The sequence below is a fragment of the Chiloscyllium plagiosum genome, unplaced genomic scaffold (assembly GCF_037043375.1).
Source record: "Chiloscyllium plagiosum isolate Xiang-an unplaced genomic scaffold, Cpla_swu_hap1 HiC_scaffold_47, whole genome shotgun sequence".
Classification (NCBI taxonomy): domain Eukaryota; kingdom Metazoa; phylum Chordata; class Chondrichthyes; order Orectolobiformes; family Hemiscylliidae; genus Chiloscyllium; species Chiloscyllium plagiosum.
This window is the reverse complement of record NW_028270185.1, coordinates 18,268,632-18,289,770: the sequence shown is the minus strand read 5'-3', so window position 1 is coordinate 18,289,770 and position 21,139 is coordinate 18,268,632. Positions and strand designations below refer to the sequence as shown.

General features: G+C 47.9%; 1 protein-coding gene across 3 annotated transcripts in view; it reads left to right on the top strand.

The window, feature by feature from the left end:
• The window catches only part of sptbn4b (spectrin, beta, non-erythrocytic 4b), a 316,634-nt gene that overhangs the window by 222,152 nt on the left and 73,343 nt on the right, over positions 1-21,139 (top strand). For all 3 annotated transcript variants that reach the window (XM_087984145.1, XM_087984144.1, XM_087984146.1), the window contains 3 exons: positions 6,157-6,531; positions 14,584-14,828; positions 17,309-17,447. In XM_087984145.1, coding sequence (XP_087840271.1) covers positions 6,157-6,531; positions 14,584-14,828; positions 17,309-17,447 — 759 coding nt within the window. The remainder of the gene's footprint in view (positions 1-6,156; positions 6,532-14,583; positions 14,829-17,308; positions 17,448-21,139) is intronic.

Genomic DNA, 21,139 nt, shown 5'->3' with positions numbered 1-21,139 from the left:
AATAGGCAAGGAATAGACGAAGCAGGAAAATGGACGTTTCGGGCAAAAGCCCTTCATCAGGAATAGAGGCAGGGAGCCTGCAGTGGAGAGATAAATGAGAGGAGGGTGGGGGTGGGGAGAAAGTAGCATAGAGTACAATTGGTGAATGGGGGTGGCGATGGAGCTGATAGGTCAGGGAGAGAGTGGGGGAAGGTAGCAAAGAGTATAATGAGTGAATGGGGGTGGCGATGAAGGTGATAGGTCAGAGAGGAGGGTGGAGTGGATAGGTGGAAAGGAAGATAAGCAGGTAGGACAGGTCATGGGGACAGTGCTGAGCTGAAAGGTTGGAACTGGGGTGAGGTGGGGGGAGGGGAAATGAGGAAACTGGTGAAATCCACATTGATGCCCTGGGGTTGAAGTGTTCCGAGGCGGAAGATGAGGCGTTCTTCCTCCAGGCGTCGAGTGGTGAGGGAGCGACGATGAAGGAGGCCCAGGACCTGCATGTCCTCGGCTGAGTGGGAGGGGGAGTTGAAAAGTTGGGCCACAGGGCGGTGTGGTTGATTGGTGCGGGTGTCCCAGAGATGTTCTCTAAAGCGCTCTGCTCGGAGGTGTCCAGTCTCCCCAATGTAGAGGAGACCGCATCGGGAGCAATGGATACAATAAATGATATTGGTGGATGTGCAGGTAAAACTTTGATAGATGTGGAAGGCTCCTTTAGGGCCTTGGATGGAGGTGAGGGAGGAGGTGTTGGCGCAGGTTTTGCAATTTCTGCGGTGCAGGGGAAGGTGCCAGGATGGGAGGGTGGGTTGTAGGGGGGGGCGTGGACCTGACCAGGTAGTCACGGAGGGAACGGTCTTTGCGGAAGGTGGAAATGGGTGGGGGAGGAAATATATCCCTGGTGGTGGGGTCTGTTTGGAGGTGGCGGAAATGTCGGCAGATGATTTGGTTTATGCGAAGGTTGGTAGGGTGGAAGGTGAGCACCAGGGGTGTTCTGTCCTTGTTACTGTGGGAGGGGTGGGGTCTGAGGGCAGAGGGGCGGGATGTGGACGAGATGGAGGGCATCTTTAACCACGTGGGAAGGGAAATTGCAGTCTCTAAAGAAGGAGGCCATTTGGTGTGTTCTGTGGTGGAACTGGTCCTCCTGGGAGCAGATACGGCGGAGGTGGAGGAATTGGGAATACGGGATGGCATTTTTGCAGGAGGTAGTGTGGGAAGAGGTATAATACAGGTAGCTGTGGGAGTCGGTGGGTTTGTAAAAAATGTCAGTGTCAAGTCAGTCGTCGTTAGGCACTCTGCAGGCACCCTGCCTCTATTCCTGATGAAGGGCTTTTGCCCAAAATGTCGATTTTTCTGCTCCTCGGATGCTGCCTGACCTGCTGTGCTTTTCCAGCACCACTCTAACCTGGACTCTGGTTTCCAGCATCTGCAGTCCTTGTTTTTACCTAAGGAACAGAGGAATCTGGATCATGGGCAGGCAGAAGTGATTAATTTAATTTGGCTTCATGTTGGGTGCAACATCGTAGGCTGAAGGGCCCATTACTGTACTGTACTGTTCTATGCTCTAATAGTAACTGCGTTCCAAGGGTAGGATTAGTGAAAAGGAAACAGACATGAAGGAGGTGTCAGGAGGAATATGATCCTCACTCCTACCTATCGGTCGGCCCCTCCCATATGGCTTTCCCAGCCGAGAGCTCACAGTCTCCCATGGCCCCGACCTCTTCCCAGTCCCTCCAGCCCCACGTTCCTGCCCCTTCTCTATGCCAACAACCCCCTTCTTACTGGTTTGAGTTAGTACTCACTCTGACATCAAAGATGTGACAAAGCTCACGGGATCCAATCTTTCCGTCCTCACAGAGAACCGGAGTTGACGGAAGCATTTAGAGGACACGAATGGACACAGTCCTGCTGCAGAGTATAAAAACCATCTTTGTCATGTGTTACATGCATAAACACGCACATGACAGACATACGCACATGAACACTGACAGACACGTGCATGAACATATGACGCACAAACTCAAATGTACATGAACACATGACGTAGACGCACATGACCACAAGCATGCATGAACTTTCATGACACATACACCTGCATGAATAATGCGGACACAAGCAGGCAAAGTGTTGGGTATTGGACATTGTTTCCTGTAATTTTTAGATTTGAATTGTTCCAAGTTTGGGGTTTGCAGGGTTTTACGAATTTGTAGATTTGGGGTTTTTGTGGGTTTGGTGTTTTCATGGGCGTGGGAATTTTGAGGATGCTTAGATGCTTTGGGGTCTTTTAGTTTATTTGGGAGTGGGTTTTGAGAAGATTTGTGGCTCAGGTTGAGGTTCTGGATGTAGGTTTACCCGCTGAGGTGAAAACATTTTCAGCTGTTTTGTCACCGTACCAGGTAACATCATCAGTGAGCCTCCAGTGAAGCACTGGTGTTCGTGACCCACTTTCTATTTATGTGTTTAGGGTTCCTTGGGTCAGTGATGTAACTTGCTGTGGTGATGTCATTTCCTGTTATTTTGGTAAATGGAGTCCAAGTCGATGTGTTTGTTGATAGTGTTCCGGTTGGAATGCCATGCTTCTTGGAATTCGTGTGTGTGTCTCTGTTTGGCTTGTTCTAGGATGGTACCTTGCAAGAACCGTAACAAACACTACTTTGGACAAATAGGCAAAAAACTAGCCCCCAGGATACATGAACATTAACTAGCCACAAAAAGACGTGACCCTCTCTCACTAGTATCCTTACATACAAATGAGGAAGGACACCACTTCGACTGGGACAACACCTCCATCCTGGGACAAGCCAAACAGAGACACGCACGAGAATTTCTAGAATGTCTGAAAATGAAACTTCCAGCTCAGCGAGCAAACTTACATCCAGTTTATTTGGGAATTTTTGGGATTTTTGTGGCAGTTTGGTGTTCTTATGGGGCATCAGGGTTTGTGTGGTGGTTTGGGGTTTTTGGAAAGGATTAGGATTTTTGTGGGAGACTGGGGATTTGTGGGGCATTGGGGTTTGGGGAATTGGGGTTTTTAGAGTCAGAGTCATAGAGATCTACAGTACAGAAACAGATCCTTCAGTCCAACTTGTCCATGCCGACCAGATATCATAACCTAATCTAGTCCCTCTAACTCCTTCCTATTAACAGACAACCTTTGTAATTGTGGCAGCCTTCCACCACTTCCTCTGGCAGCTCATTCCATACACGCACCACCATGTTTTCCCTTAGGTCCCTTTTAAATTTTTCCCCTCTCACCCAAAACCTATACCTCTAGTTCTGGACTCCCCCCACGCTAATGAGAAGACTTTGTCTACTTATCCTATCCATGCCCCTCATGATTTAATAAACCTCTATAAGGTCATCCCTCAGCCTCCGACGCTCCAGGGAAAACAGCCTATTCAGCCTCTCCCTATAGCTCAAATCCACCGACCCTGGCAGTGTTCTTGTAAATCTTTTCTGAACCCTTTCACGTTTCACAACATTCTTCTGAGAGGAGGGAGACCAGAATTGCACATTATATTCCAAAAATGGCCTAACTAGTGTCCTGTACAGCCGCAACATGACCTCCCAATTCCCATACTCAATGCACTGACCAATAAAGGAAAGCGTACCAAACACCTTGTTCACTATCCTAGCTATCTACAACTCCACTTCCAAGGAAGTATGAAGCTGCACTCCAAGGTCTCTTTGTTCAGCAACACTCCCCAGGATCTTACCATTAAGTGTATAAATTCTGCTAAGATTTGCTTTCCAAAAATGCAGCACCTTGCATTTATCTAAATTAAACTCCATCTGCCATTCCTCAGCCCATTGGCCCGTCTGATCAAAATGCCGTTGTAATGGCCCATCTGATCAAAATGCTCTGAGGTAACCTTCCCTGTCCACTATACCTCCAATTTTGGTGGGGGTTTGGGTTTTTGTGGGGCATTGGGATTTTTATGGAGGATTTGGAGCATCAGAGGCTGAGGTTTATAAAATCAGGAGGGGTGTAGATAGGGTAAATAGGCAAAGTCTTTTCCTTGGGGTTGGGGAGTCCAGAACTAGAGGGCATAGGTTTAGGGTGAGAGGGGAAAGATATAAAAGAGACCTAAGGGGCAACGTTTTCACGCAGAGGGTGGTACGTGTAGGGAATGAGCTGCCAGAGGAAGTGGTGGATGCTGGTACAATTGCAACATTTAAGAGGCATTTGGATGGGTTCAAAGTTTGTGCGAAGATTTGTAGCTCGGGTGCTCGTTGTTGTGGTTCTGTTCGCCGAGCTGGAAGTTTTTGTTGCAAACGTTTCGTCCCCTGGCTAGGCGACATCATCAGTGCTTGGGAGCCTCCTGCGAAGCGCTTCTTTGATGTTTCCTCCGGTGTTTATAGTGGTCTGTCCCTGCCGCTTCCGGTTGTCAGTTTCAGCTGTCCGCTGTAGTGGTTGGTATATTGGGTCCAGGTCGATGTGTTTGTTGATGGAGTTTGTGGATGAATGCCATGCCTCTAGGAATTCCCTGGCTGTTCTCTGTCTGGCTTGCCCTATGATAGTAGTGTACACGCAGACAACAAGCAACATGAATTTGACTGGGACAACACTACTATCATAGGGCAAGCCAGACAGAGAACAGCCAGGGAATTCCTAGAGGCATGGCATTCATCCACAAACTCCATCAACAAACACATCGACCTGGACCCAATATACCAACCACTACAGCGGACAGCTGAAACTGACAACCGGAAGCGGCAGGGACAGACCACTATAAACACCGGAGGAAACATCAAAGAAGCGCTTCGCAGGAGGCTCCCAAGCACTGATGATGTCGCCTAGCCAGGGGACGAAACGTTTGCAACAAAAACTTCCAGCTCGGCGAACAGAACCACAACATTTGGATGGGTGTATGAATCGGAAGGGTTTGGAGGGATATGGGCCGGGTGCTGGCAGGTGGGACTAGATTGGGTTGGGATATCTGGTCGGCATGGACGGGTTGGACCGAAGGATCTGTTCCGTGCTGTACATCTCTGTGACTCTACAATCTAAATTCTCCTTTAAAACTTTGTATCCACTTACTACAGTGGTACAGGGGTACTTCAATCATATGGATGCTGTATGAAAGAGGAGTGAAGCTGATGGAAAATGGGTGGCCCTGAGGGTAGAAAGGTATCTGATGGAAAGTTTGGTCCCCAGTGCTGTAACCTTCACCACGGTTGAGGCAAAGTTTCGAATCCATCCCGACCGGCACAACCATACGGTTGGAACCCATCCACTCTGGCTGTGCAGCCAACTGTGCCAGAGTGTCCACATGGCTGTGATAACCTGCCTGTTATAATCATGGGGAGCCTCCAGCTTGCCTCCAATCCCATGGTTGGGAATCTCTCCCACTCTTACCTCAAGCCATTGTCTCCTGTAGGAAGGCCTTACAGGTTGATAACTAACCTTCCTTAACACACCTCTCTGGGCCTTCAAGTCTCAAGAGTGGGACCTGAACTTCTGGCACAGGGGCAATAATGTTACCCACTGCCTCACACTATGTGCTAGACAATACATTAGAATGAATATTTGTGGGAGAAACCTAAATGAGCTTCCACTTCACCAACAACTCCCATGAACCTGTGCCTGGGACTAGTGCTGTAGCAGCAGGGGAGCAGTCCTGAACTAGGCTGGAGGGGGGAGCAGGGAACTGTCCTGGTCCCAGTCTGAGGGGGGAGCAGGGAACAGTCCTGGTCCCGGTCTGAGGGGAGAGCAGGGAACAGTCCTGGTCCTGGTCTGAGGGGGGAGCAGGGAACAGTCCTGGTCCCAGTCTGAGGGGAGAGCAGGGAACAGTCCTGGTCCCAGTCTGAGGGGGGAGCAGGGAACAGTCCTGGTCCCGGTCTGAGGGGGGAGCAGGGAACAGTCCTGGTCCTGGTCTGAGGGGGGAGCAGGGAACAGTCCTGGTCCCAGTCTGAGGGGGGAGCAGGGAACAATCCTGGTCCCAGTCTGAGGGGGGAGCAGGGAACTGTCCTGGTCCCAGTCTGAGAGGGGTGCAGGGAACAGTCCTGGACCAGGCCGAGGGGGAACAGTCCTGGACCAGGCCGAGGGGGATCAGGGAACAATCCTGGACCAGGCCAGTAAGTGCAGGGGAGAGATCCTGTTGGGGAGGGTTGAATAAGGTTCGGGCATGTCTCTTAATGGGATGGATCTGATGGGACTGTCCTCGTTTGGGTCCTCAGCTGCTGCTGGAGAAGTTCACCGAGTTTGCCCATGAGACTGGGGTGATCGGGCAGGAGCGGGTGAACACGGTTAACCAGATGATCGATGAGCTGATTGACTACGGCCACATGGACGCAGCTACCATTGCGGAGTGGAAGGACGGTGTCAGCGAGGCCTGGGCTGACCTGTTGGAACTGATCGAGACCCGAGCCCAGATGCTGTCAGCCTCACAGGAGCTGCACAAATTCTTCAGTGACTGCAAGGAGGTGGCCGGCCACATCGAGGAGAAACACAAACAGCTTCCGGAAGTTTCCGTCGGCGATTCCAGCAGCACTTTCACTCTGCAGAGGATGCTGAGTTCGTTTGAGCATGACATTCAGGTCCTGGTTACACAGGTACTGGCTCGTTCGCTTTCAATATTACAAACTCTTGGCCTAACATTCACAGAAAAGACCGCAGTGTTGGTTCCGATGTTAGCAAGAGAGTGAGACCTTGGTGTGTTGCTTTCACCTCACCTTTGCACTCAGCATGCTGTAATCTTCGGTGCTGAGTTTGATAATTTGGATTCGTCTGCTTCTGTTTAATCACTTGTTTTTTAAATTCTTGCTGTTTGGTTTTGATTCTTTTTTTCTTTTCACCTTTATTCCCTAATACTGTTTTTAAACACCTGCTAGGCATCCATTCCCATCTCTTACAAATGTGCATCACGATTTAAAAACCCTCCACCCCTTCACTGAGCCCCTGGCCAATCAGAGGCTTGTGCTCACTGACGCCATGGAGGAAGTGGTGGTCGCTCCTGGAAGTTCATGCCTGGGATCTCTGGGACCGCGGAGGACCCAGGGCCTATATGAGTGGGGTTGGGGGTGATGTTTTTGGTGTTATGGACCAGGCCAGACCCCCTCAAAACATTTCAAGAAAGTAGCCCACACCCTAACTTTGCTCATTGTTTTAAGTAGGTGTAAGAGTGGATATTCTAGAAGAGAATCAGCTGGTCAAACCACTTGGTTTTAAACAAAACCATTTATGTACAAGATTACTGAATGAAACAGAAAACAGAATACCGAATAACTTATCCTGTCCGAAAACGCAACTTCATGATGGTGTTCCAAGTACTTGCAACAATCCCCATAAACACCGCTTGGCACAAAAGGAAAAATCAAACACAGGTTCTCTCAGGATAGAAATCAGAGAGACAGAGTACCAGCTTGGACCTGCTTCTTTGGGCCCATCAGCCTTTTTTTTCATGCTCTTACTTGAAAAAAAACAAACCAGGGAAAAGCTGAGCTGGCAGAACTGGCCACTTCCCTTTCATTGTACAAGTGTTGTTTTTAAACTTGAAAGCCTTCTGCCTGAGGCAGTATCTGTTAGCTATGACCAAATTGGCCCTAAAACCTACAACCCCAGACCTTTTGGAGTCTGTGTTGTATATGATCTCTCTGAAAAGGAAAGCCAAGGACTGTATAACCTTGGTAAAGGAGCAACTTTGTCACACCTCCTCCATTAAAAAAAAATGAACCATCAAGATTCAAAAATGGCTTAATTTTAAAACCCCCTAATAAATGTGTTAGTACTCTAAAACACACATATAGATGACATTGACTAGAACTGTGCAAACATGCACAACTACATTTCCGTTTCAGTCTGTTGTACTCCTGTCACTGAATGCCTCTGTTTTTCATTCGAGTCTTGACAATGTGTTGGCAGTCACATTTTCTCGTCCTGCCACACACACAATTTTCAAATTGAATGGCTGTAACATAAGAAGATAGGAACTAGGAGCAGGAGTAGGCCGTCTGGCCCCTCGAGCCTGCTCCGCCACTCAATAAGATCATGGCTGATCTTTTCATGGCCTCAGCTCCACTTTTCACCACATCCCTTAATTCCTTTATTTTTCAAAAAAGTATCCACCTTAGCTTTAAAAGCGATTGCTGAAGTAGCATCAACTACTTCCCTGGGCAAGGAATTCCATAGATTAACAACCCTCTGGGTGAAGAAGTTCCTTCTCAGTTCAGTTCTAAACCTGCTCCCTCTAATCTTGAGGCCATACCCTCTTTGTCCTGGTTTCACCTGCCAGTGGGAACATCCTCTCGAATTCTATTTTATTGATTCCCTTCATAATTTTGTATGTTTCCATAAGATTGATTAGATTCCCTACAGTGTGGAAACAGGCCCTTTAGCCCAACAAATCCACACCAACCCTCCGAAGAATAACCCACCCAGACCCAATTCCCTCTAACTAATGCACCTAACACTACGGGCAATTTATCATGGCCAATTCATCTGACCTGCGCATCTTTGGACTATGAGAGGAAACTGAAGCACCCGGAGGAAACCCACGCAGACACGGGGAGAATGTGCAAAGTCCACACAGACAGTCTGCCCGAGGCTGGAATCTAACCTGGGACCCTGGTGCTGTGAGGCAGCAGTGCTAACCACTGAGCCACAGATCTCCCCCTCATCCTTCTGAATTCCAATGAGTATAATCCCAATCTACTCAGGCTCTCCTCATAAGCCAACCCCGTCAACTCTGGAATCAGGCTAGTAACAACAAGCTCCATCGAAACAGTCTGACATTTTTGTCCTTAAATTTCTCCACAAACTTCAATGGGTTATGATCAGTGTGTATGATTGTCACAGGTACATTACTGGTAACATAAACACTGAAATGTTGTAATGCCAATACCAAGCTCAAAGTCTCCTTCTCAACCGTCGAATATTTCTGCTGATGACAGTTCAACTTAACATAGAACAGTACAGCGCAGAACAGGCCCTTTGGCCCTCAATTTTGTGCCGTCCTGTGAACTATTCTAAGCCCATCCCCCTACACTATCCCATCATCATCCATGTGCTTATCCAAGGATTGTTTAAATCTCCCTAATGTGGCTGAGTTAACTACATTGGCAGGTAGCACATTCCACACCCTTATCACCCTCTGAGTAAAGAACCTGCCTCTGACATCTGTCTTAAATCTATCACCCCTCAATTTGCAGCTATGCCTCCTCGTACAAGCTGATGTCATCATCCTAGGAAAAAGACTCTCACTGTCCGCCCTATCTAATCCTCTGATCATTTTGTATGTCTCTATTAAATCCCCTCTTAGCTGCCTTCTCTCCAACGAGAACAGACCCAAGTCCCTCAGCCTTTCCTCATAAGACCTTCGCTCCAGACCAGGCAATAACCCGGTAAATCTCCTCTGCACCTTTTCCAATGCTTCCACATCCTTCCTGTAATGGGGTGACCAGAACCGTACACAATATTCCAAGTGTGGCTGCACTACTGTTTTGTATAGTTGCAGCATGACATCACAACTCCGGAACTCAATCCCTCTACCAATAAAACCTAACACACTGGATGCCTTCTTAACAGCACTATCAACCTGGGTGGCAACTTTCAGGGGATCTGTGTACATGGACACCAAGATCCTTCTGCACTTCCAAACTACCAAGAATCTTTCCATTGACCCAGTATTTTGCCTTCCTGTTTTTCTTCCCGAAGTGAATCACCTCACATTTAGCTGCACTGAACACCATTAGCCACCTCTCAGCCTAATTCTGCAGTTTATCCACGTCCCCCTGCAATCTGTACCATTCTTCCACACCATCTACCACTCCACAGAATTTATTATCATCTGCAAACTTACTAACCCATCCACCTATGCCTGCGTCCAAGTCATTTATAAAAATGACAAACAGCAGTGGTCCCAAAACAGATCCTTGTGGCACACCACTCATAACAGACTCCAGGCTGAATATTTTCCATCAACCACCACTCGCTGCCTTCTTACAGAAAGCCAGTTTCTAATCCAAACTGCTAAATCACCCTTAATCACATGCCTCTGCATTTTCTCCAAAAACCTACCATGTGGAACCTTATCAAAGACTTTACTGAAGTCCAAGTACATCATGTCAACTGCCCTACCCTCATCCACCTGGTCACCTCAAAAAACTCAATGAGGTTTGAGAGACACGACCTGCCCTTGATGAAACCATGTTGACCATCTCCAGTCAAATTGTTGCTTGCTAGATGATTATAAATTCTCTCTCTTATAATCCTTTCCAAAACTTTTCCCACAACAGAACTAAGGCTCACTGGTTTATAATTATCTGGGTCATCTCTACTGCCCTTCTAGAACAATGGCGCAACATTTGCCATCCTCCAGTCCTCTGGTACCAAACCTGTAGACAATGACGACTCAAAGATCAAGGCCAAAGGCTCCACTATCTCCTCCCTAGCTTCCCAGAGAATCCTCAGATAAATCCCTTCCGCCCCAGGGGACTTATCTACTTTCACACCTTCTAGAATTGATAACACCTCCTCCTTATTAACCTCAATCCTTTATAGTCTCATAGCCCGTGTCTCAGTCTTCTCCTCTACAATATTCTCCTTTTCCGGAGAGAAAACCGATGAGAAATATTCATTAAGCACCTCTCCAATCTCCACAGGGTCCACACACAACTTCCCACTTCTGTCTTTTACTGGCCCCATTCCCACCCCAGTCATCCTTTTATTCCTCACATGCCTATAGAAAGATTTAGAGATTTCCTTTAGTCTACCTGCTAAAGACTGCTCATGTCCCCTCCTTGCTCTTTTTAACTCTCTCTTTAAATCCTTCCTAGGTAATCTGTAACTCACCATTGCCTCATCTGAACTATCACCTAAGCCTCCCTCTTCTGCTTAACAAGAGATACAATTTCTTTAGTAAACCACAGTTCCCTTACCTGATCCCTTGCTCCCTGCCTGATAGGGACATACCTATCAAGAACACGCAATGTCTGTTCCTTAAACCAGCTCCACGTTTCGATTGTCCCCCTCCCTGCATTTTGCTACCCCATTCTATGTCTCCTAAGTCTTGCCTAATCGCATTATAGTTGCCCTTCCCCCATTTATAACTGTGGCATGTACCTATCCCTTTCCATCGCTAAACAAAACATAACTGAATTATGGTCACTCTCTCCAAAGTGCTCACCTACCACTAAATCAAACACCTGGCCTGGTTCATTACCAAGTACCAGATCCAGTGTGGCCTCCCCTCTTGTTGGCCCCTTGACATACTGTGTCAGGAAACCTTCCTGCACACGTTGGACAAAAACTGATCCATCTGACGTACTAGAGTTATAGCATTTCCAGTCAATGTTGGGGAAATTCAAGTCCCCCATAATGACCACCCTGTTCCTTTCACTCCTGCCCAGAATCGTTTTGCCAATCCTCTCCTCCACATCCCTGGAACTCTGCAGAGACCTATAAAAACCCCCCAATAGTGTGACCTCTCCTCTCCTGTTTCTAACCTCAGCCCATACCAACTCAGTAGAAGAGTCCTCGTCAAACGTTCTTTCAGCCACCATTATACTGTCTTGACTAACTAAGTCACATCTCACCTTCTTTTATCGCCTTCCCTGATCTTAATGAAAGATCTAAACACTGGAACCTACAACATCCATTCCTGATCCTGCTGTATCCATGTCTCCAAAATGGCCACAACATCGAAATGCCAGTACCTATCCATGCTGCAAGCTCACATATCTTATTCTGGATAGTCCTGGCGTTGAAGTAGACACACTTCAAACCAGCTTGCTGTCTGCCAGCACACTCCTGTGACCGTGAAATCCTGTCCCTGTCCCCCCTACTCTCATCCTCCTGGAACTACACCACAGGTTCCCATCCCACTCAAATAGCACTAGCAAATTTCCCACTCAGGATTGTCCTGCTTGTAGAGGTCCAACCTTCCCCAGAATGAGCCCCAATTATCCATATACCTGAAACCCTCCCTCCTGCACCATTCCTGCAGCCACATCTTCAGCTGATATCTCTCCCTGTTCTTAGTCTCGCTATCAAGTGGCACGGCTTCCACCCTAGCTTCCTGAAATCCTGCCTTATATCCCTATCCGACTTTCTACCTATGTCATTGGTAGCTATGTGGACTATGGCTTGGGGCTGATCACCCTCTCCCTTAAGGACCCCAAAGACACGATCCGAGACACCATGGACACTGGCACTTGGGAGGCAACACTCCAACCGTGAGTCTCCTTTGTTCCCAACAAACCTTCTATCTGAGAGGCAGAGGCTGTGATAGATAAGATTTACAGGGAAGTAGTTACTCCCTGGGAAGAAAGCTGGGTGACTGTTCGAAGGGGGAGAAAACAGTCAGTGGAGGGATCCTCTGTGGTCATTCCCCTGAAAAAGCAAGTATACCGTTTTGCAGACTGTTGGGGGGAGCAACTTACCAGGGGCATGGACTGTGGTGTAGCTCTCGGGCACAGAGCCTGTCCCTAGTGCACAGAAGGGAAGTGGGTAAAGGAGGAGAGTGTTAGTCATTGGGGACTCAATAGTTAGAGGCTCAGACAGAGCCTCTAACTATTGAGAACAAGGTAACTATTGGGAACAAGGTAACTTAAATGATATTCAATTAAGTTACTGCACTCAGCGCAATCTCATCACAGCCCCCCACCACTAGGAGCGATAGTCAGTAGACCCGTATTTGTTTCTGCATTTCTTTAGCAATTCATTGAGTGGAGCAGCCACACTGCTAACATTTGGGACAAATTTTCAATAAAATCCACTCAATCCTAGGAATTGTAGTACTTCATTTTCTGTTGATGGTATGGGAAAGTCCCCAGTGACCTTTGTTTTTGCGTCCCGTGGGACCATTTGTCCATCCTGTAACGTGGTCCAGGAAGGTGACTTGGACTTTGGCAAATTCACCATTAGCCATGTTTATCACCAAGCCTGCCTTCCAAAGTCTGATAACTGTTGTAAATGTTCCTTCCATGTGTGACTAAAAATCACCAGGTCATCAATAAGTACGACACAGTTGGGTAGTCCGGCAATGACCTTATTGGTTAGTCTCTGAAATGTGGCCGCCGAATTGTTCATACCAAATGGCATGACTTTAAACTGATGTAGTCCATTTGGCATTACGAAAGCTGAAATTATCTTTGCTCTTTCTGACAAAAGTACCTGCCAGTATCCTCTGAGCAAGTCCATCTGAGAAATATAAGTTGCTTGTCCCGCCTTCTAACCACAGCGTGCCAAACACAGGTTCGGATACACATCAGTCTTTGTAACTGCATTGACTTTGCGATAGTCCACACATAACCGTTGGGTACCATCAACCACATCAGCTGCTAATCTTGCCATTTTAACTCTCTGCTCTTCCTCATGAGTTCTCACTACTTCAGAGAGTGAACTTTTGAACTCCCGTCTAAGTGCCAATTTCTGAAGTTAAAACTTTTTTTTTTCCTTTTCCCACTCTCCTTTTCTTTTTCCTCTGCTTTTAATCCTAATTCCTTGTCTTTTGTGTCTAACTCAAGCGGCTTCATTTTCAATTACATTTTAGCCACCTGTAGACTCTGATAGCCTTTCCAGCAAATCTAAGTGCTGACCTATTGCTGTAATTATCTCTCCTTTCCTCACGGAAGGAGGCAGCTCCAACTCCAGCTTGTCTGTGAATTCCAGCAGCTTGGCCTTAAGCACCTTTTCTAAAACCCCCAACGTCACTTATTCCAAACCCAGAAAACTCTTGGTGACTAAAAGAGCCATTGCTATCCCAAGCAACGTTTAAACCAACCAAAAGCAACACCACGGACAAAAGCTGAGCTAGGAGAACTGGCCACCCCCCTTTAAGTTTTTTTTAAACTTGAAAGCCTCTGCCTGAGGCAGTATCTGTTAGCTATTCTCAAATTGGCCCTAAAACCCTTCAATCCCAAGACTTTTCAGAATCTGTGTTGTTTACAACCTCTCTGAAAAAGAAGAGCCAAGGACTGCAAAGCCTTGTTAAAGAAGCTGCTTCGCCAGAATGGTTTCAGGGAGACAGGACCCCAGCTGGTACTCACCCGCCTGAGGTAGACTAGGCAGGGATTGCCTTTGATCGAGACCCCCACGCCACATCCTGCAGCCGTTCTGAGGTGCTCACAGGGTACCTCACATGGTAATAAAACCACCCACCTTTAGGTTAATCCCAGCAGCAGGGGTCTCAGACTCTGAAGTGGTCTTTAATTGGCCACGCCATGGGGTAGAGTAGGATATGGTGCCTTTTCACTCCCTCTTTGCCACCACTCGGCCTCATTGTTAAGGCGTTTGCTACACCGTAATGGACAGGCTGTCGCTATTTTGAACAGTTGGGAGAAAGCCCATCCTTAAGTGCCCGTGTGAATGTGGTCGTGGGCCGCCATCTTGAATGAAGACAGTCTCCGCAGGGAGATGGGGAACCCCCCCAGTACTGTTAGGAACCAGGATCTTGACCCAACGCTATTGAGGGAACGGCAATATATTGGGTTGGGGGGAACCTGGAGGGGTTGGTATTCCCAGGTATCTGCTGCCCTTGTCCTTCTGCCGAGTGTGGAAGGTGAATGTTTTTTATTGACAACAAGGAACAATATTTTGCCTTTTCTCTCCCCACTAGACTGATGTTCAGCGTTCGATCTAACGCATTCTGTGTCCTCGGTTGCTAGGTCAGGCAGCTCCAGGAAAATGCAGCCCAGTTGCGGACGGTGTACGCTGGTGAGAATGCAGAGGCCATCCTTGAGCAGGAGCAGGGTGTCATGCAGGCTTGGAAGGAGCTATTGAGCAGCTGTGACCAGCGGAAACTCCAGCTTACCACGACCAGCGACAGAATCCGCTTCTTCAGCATGGTCCGTGACTTGGTCACCTGGATGGACAGCATCATCTGTCAGATCGGGACGGGAGAGAAACCTCGGTATGTGGCAGAGTGCAGCCCAGCGTCGCCCCAGTAGCTTTCAGAATCAAATCTGCGCAATGTGTTGTTAACAGCATAAGGTTTAGCAGTTGGTGTGCTTGGTTTATTCTTGTGTTGTTGCTGTTACCATACTGCACGTGCCTGTTGTGCACTTTTAGAATTAGAATTAGAATTCCGACAGTGTGGAAACAGGCCCTTCAGCCCATCAAGTCCACACCAACCCTCCCAAGAGTAACCCACCCAGACCTATTCCCCTATTCTATATATTTGCCCCCACTAATGCACCTAACCTACACATTCCTGTGGGCAATTTAGCATGGCCGATTGACCTAACCTGCACATCTTTGGACTGTGGGAGGAAACCAGAGCACCCGGAGGAAACCCACGCAGACACAGGGAGAATGTGCAAACTCCACACAAACAGTGGCCCGAGGCTGGAATCGAACCTGAGTCCCTGGTGCTGTGAGGCAGCAGTGCTAACCACTGAGCCACTGTGCCACCCGTTGTACGCTGTTGTCACCTCTGGCTGTATCTCCGAAACCAGGAGCCTAGTGTCCTTTGTCACCGCCTCACTTGCAAAGAATGCGGGAGAGATTTGCAGTGAGTGCAACAGATTGCCCTTCCCATACAGCTTGCTGGCTTCCTGCAACCTGATGCCTGACCCAAACCTGATTACAGTGCCTCATGCATGCAGGTGTTATAGTCCAGCCACATTGGCTTCATGTTTTCTGCCACCTTTCAGCAGAACGTCAATGTCTTTTTCTTTCATCGAGTTTTGGGAAGACTTGTAGCTCAGGTTGAGGTTCTGGATGTAGGTTTGCTCGCTGAGCTGGAAGGTCCATTTCCAGACGTTTCACCACCCTACTAGGTAACATCTTCAGTGGGTAAAGCACTGCTGATGATTCCTGCTTTCTAGTTATATGTTTGGGTTTCTTTGGATTGGTGATGTCATTTCCTGTGGCGACGTCATTTCCTGTTCTTTTTTCTCAGGTGGTGGTAGATAGGGTCTTTTTCTTTTATGTTTAGCACCCAAGGGGTCATTTGGGAAAGTTTCAATGTGAGTTGAAGCCATGACCAGCTCCATTATCTGCTCAGACGGTTCAGCTTCCTTCTGTGCTGTAAATAGCTCTAAAATGCACATTTTGTGTCATCCACAACAGCATCTAACCTCCAGGTCACTTTGATTGGCACGCTGCTAAGTTGCCCAGCCCATTTTTGGATGTTGCTTACAGACTTACTTGGAGTCAGTGCCTCAGTTCTCAAAATTAATATCCTTCTGACCATTTAAAATAGAAACCTAGAAACGTGGGAAACAGCATGGAGCCCAGCCATAAGGATCATTCCATCTGGCAGTGGGAACTGTGCTATTCGCTGGACACAGCGTTTTATTCTTTTCCAGATCTGAGTTGCATCAAACTATTTGAACTGTTCCTTCTTTCGAAAAAAGTCGAGAGTGCGGTGCTGGAAAAGCACAGCAGGTCAGACAGCATCTGAGGAGCAGGAGAATCAACGTTTCAGGCATAAGCCCTTCATCAAAAAAGTAGCTCTGTCGCTTTGATGAACGACTTATGCCTGAAACATTGATTCTCCTGCTTCTTGGATGCTGCCTGACCTGCTGTGCTTTTCCAGCACCACAGTCTCGGCTCTGACCTCCAGTATCTATAGTCCTCACTTTCTCTTAGCTCTTTCAAAAAAGACTTTTACTGAAGGTGAAGAGATCAGGGTTGTCTTTCCTTCAGCTGGCTATTGCTGACAAGGTCAGCACCTATTGTCCATCCCTAGTTGCCCTGGGTAGTGGGCTGCCTTCTTGAACCATTGCAGTCCATGTCCTGTAGGTAGACCCACAGTGCCCTGAGGGAGGGCGTTCCAGGATTTTGACCCAGTGACCCCAAGGGAACAACAACATATTTCCAAGTCAGGACAGTGAATAGCTTGGATGGGAGCCTGCAAGTCGTGGTGTTTCCGTGCACAGGTTTTTCTGCTATAACATGACAGTTGTATTCCCCTGCAACTCCGTGCAACAGAAAATTACGCTATGGAAAACCGCTACAGAAAATCGCACTGTGGCAGATCACTATAGAAAGTCGCTATACCCATTCAGTAGAATGTTTGTGTTAGCAAAGCAGCATCCACAGTTCGTCAATCAGTTTATAGCCAATTCATGTTAACGAAACCCATGTTAAAGCAGAATGACCTGAATCTGCTGACCTTCTCCTTTTAGATAGTAAAGGTCATGGGTTTGGAAAGTGCAATGAAAGGAGCCTTTGTGAGTTGCTGCAGCACATCTTGTAGACAGTACAGGTTCTTCTGCTCTAATGCAACAGTTGTGTTTCTCTGCAGTAGAAAATCACGCAGTAGAAGATCGCTTCTTAAGTAATGTTGGAGTGTTGTAGCAGTGTGAATAATATTGCTGTACCATTTTCCTCAACGCCTGGTGCTGTGCAGTGTGTAAGACAATGATCGCTCTGCTCTCTCTCCAGGGATGTCTCGTCAGTGGAGGTGCTGATGAATTACCACCAAGGTCTCCGAGGAGAAATTGAAGCCAGGCACAAGAAGCTTTCGGCTTGTATCGAACTGGGCAAAACATTGCTCACCAGTACCAACCAGTCTTCTGATGAGGTAATACACCGCCACACTGACTAACTGCTAATGGCGCCAACACTGTAGATGTTCAGCTTCACTCCCTGCACTTCAAAGCCTTTATTAAAGAGGGTATGATTGTATTAGAAACAGTTCAAAGAACGTTCACTCTACTGTTTCTTGGAATAAGATTAGATTAGATTACTTAGATTAGATTAGATTACTTACAGTGTGGAAACAGGCCCTTCGGCCCAACAAGTCCACACTGACCCGCCGAAGCGCAACCCACCCAGACCCATTCCCCTACATTTACCCCTTCACCTAACACTACGGGCAATTTAACTTGGCCAATTCACCTGACCTGCACATTTTTGGATTGTGGGAGGAAACCGGAGCACTCGGAGGAAACGCACGCAGACACGGGGAGAACGTGCAAACTCCACACAGAGAGTCGCCAGAGGCGGGAATTGAACCCGGGTCTCTGGTGCTGTGAGGCTAACCACTGTGCCACCGTGCCGCCCATTAAGGGGTTATCATATGAGGAAAAGTCAGACAGATCGCGCCGGGAGATCCAAGATGGCGGCGATCCAGTAGATCTGCCCTGCTAAGCTCTGCCCAGAAATCCAGACACAGTGGTGCGTTCACCCTCCCTTTTCACTCATTATGATGTAAATCGCTGGTTTCAGACCTCTGGAATGTTATTTATTAGTTTCAGTGCTTTTAATAAAGAAACAAAAATGTCTAAGGGAAAAGGACTGTGAGGATTGCAACAAGCAGGGCACTCCCCAGCAGTACCGGACAGGCCTGCAGCCGTGGTATCGGTTCCGCAAACGCCCCTGGGGACTTACCTGTGGAGCACAGCCTGGTCTCGGAGTTCATAAAACTCCGAGGGTAGATCGGTTCAGTGATGGAGGCGACCCGGACCAGGCTGGAACCGATCTCGGCCATGCTGCAGGAGCAGGTCCAGGAGATCCAGTGACTCGGATGGCACGTCGTGGAAGTGGAGCAGCAGGCCGCGGCTTCCGAAACTGCAATGGAGTCCTCAGAGGGACAGGTCCAGGCCCTGGAAAGGCAAGTACGGGCCTTAGTCAAACAGGTTGACGATCTCGAAAATTGAGGCCATCGGAAGAATATCCGCCCGATCGGATAAGGGAAGAGGGAGGCCAGGTGATCAGCTTCGTGGAGAAATGGCTCCCACAGTTTCTGAAGCTGGAAGTTGGGGCAGGCTGGGTGCGGACCGAGTGTGCCCACCAGGTCGCAGTGTGTAGGCCAGGGTCGGACCAGCGCCTCTGCCCAGTCCCCAATGCGACTCCAGTGTTACAGAGACAAACAAATGATGCTGGAAGCTGGTGGAGCACTGGGGAAGGATCCACAGGCTCTGATATATAAAGGATCAAGAATTATGTTCTTTCAAGACTTTTCTGTGGCTGTGATCCGTAAGAGAAAGGCCTTTGATGAGGTCAAATGGAGGCTGAGGGACTTGAATATTTAGTATTCTGTAAGATATCCGGCAATATTACATTTCAGCCACGGAGGGTCCGTGTTTAATTTTGACTCATTGGAAAAGGCAAAGGACTTCCTGGATAACTTAAGTTAGACTGGCTGGCTCAAATAATATGGACAATCGTGTTCACTTTGTTTTTCTGTAGTTTGACTGGTTTGCCTGGTTTTGTCTTTTTAATACGTGGGGGTCTTCCCTTTTCTTTCTCTCTTTCTCTCTCTCTCTCCTCTCCCTTCTTTCTCCCCTCTCGTTATCCTTTGATTTTTTATCATTCCCTGCTCATTTCTCTTTTTTTTTGTATGGTATGAGGGGGCTGGTTTTCATTTCTTTTTTACCAGGACTGCCTAGGGTCAAACTATGGTTTGGATGGGTTGAATGCCCTCTTTTAATTTTCTTGTTGTAAGATGCGTGTGACTTTTATATACTTTGTTTTGTCTGGGTTTGGGGCGTGGCTTCAGCTAGAAGGAGCCATGGAGGGGTTTTGGATACTGCTGGGTGGGAGGGATGACCTACCAGAGGAAAGCCATAGTGGTCAGTTCTCTGGCACTGAGCCTGTCACTGTGGCCCAGAAGGGAAGGGGGAGGAATAGAAAAGCGCTATTGGTAGGAGACTCGATTGTTAGGAGAATTGACAGGAGATTTTGTGGTCAGGATCGGAATTCCCAGAAGGTATGTTGCCTCCCTGGTGCCAGGGTCCGGGACGTCTCCGATCGGGTGTACCAAGATTCTGAAAAGGGGAGGGCGAACAGCCAGAAATTGTGTTACATATTGGCACCAATGATATAGCCAGGAAAAGGATTGAGGATATAAAAAGTGATTTCAGGGAGTTAGGGTGGAAGCTGCAGAGCAGGACAAACAGAGTCGTGTTCTCGGGTTTACTACCGGTGCCACGAGATAGCGAGGCGAGGAACAGGGAGTGGGTGCAGCTTAACACGTGGTGTAGGAGGGAGGGCTTCAGAAATATAGATAATTGGGATGCCTTCTGGGGAAGGTGGGACCTGTACAAGAAGGACGGGTTGCACCTGAACTGGAAAGGGACCAATGTCCTGGGTGGAAGGTTTGCTCGAGTGGTTCAGGAGGGTTTAAACTAGTTTGACAGGGGGGTGGGAGCCTGAGCTATATACCGGTGGTGAGAGTTGATGGAGATGAGGCAATAGCAAGAGGTAGCGCAGCCAGTGGGAAGGAATTTCCTGGGAAAGAACCAAGGGATCGGTTAAAGTGTGTTTGCTTTAATGCAAGGAGTATCAGGAATAAAAGTGATGAACTTAGAGCATGGATCAGTACCTGGTGCTATGGTGTTGTGGCCATAACAGAGACGTGGGTTTCTCAGGGGCAGGAATGGTTGCTGGATGTTCCAGGGTTTAGAGCATTTAAAAAGAATAGGGAGGGGGGTAAAAGAGGAGGGGGTGTAGCACTGCTAATCAGAGAGGGTATCACAGCTACAGAAGTTACCATTGTCGAGGAGGGTCTGCCTACTGAGGCAGTATGGGTGGAAATTAGGAACAGTAAAGGAGCAGTCACCTCATTAGGGGTTTACTACAGGCCCCCCAATAGCAGCAGGGAGATTGAAGAAAGCATAGGTCGGCAGATTTTGGAAAAGTGTGAATGTAGTAGGGTTGTTGTAATGGGTGACTTTAACTTTCCCAATATTGATTGGAACCTCTTTCGAGCAGATAATTTGGAAGGAGCTGTTTTTGTAAGGTGTGTTCAGGAGGGTTTCCTAACTCAGTACGTTGACAGGCCGACGAGGGGAGAGGCCATTTTGGATTTGGTGCTCGGCAATGAGCCAGGGCAGGTGTCAGATCTTGCGGTGGGAGAGCATTTTGGTGATAGTGACCACAACTGCCTCTCATTCTACATAGCTATGGAGAAGGAGAGGATTAGGCAAAATGGGAGGATATTTAATTGGGGAAAAGGAAACTATGATGCTATCAGACGAGAGTTGGGAAGCATGGACTGGGAGCAATTTCTCCATGGAAAGGGCACTATAGACATGTGGAGACTGTTTAAGGAACAGTTGTTGCGAGTGATGCATAAATGTGTTCCTCTGAGACAGGCAAGAAGGGGTAAGGTAAAGGAACCTTGGATGATGAGAGCAGAGGAGCTTCTCGTCAAAAGAAAGAAGGCAGCTTATGTAAGGTGGAGGAGCAAGGGTCTTGCTCAGCTCTAGAGGATTACAGGCAGGCGAGGAAGGAGCTCAAAAATGGTCTGAGGAGAGCCAGGAGGGGGCA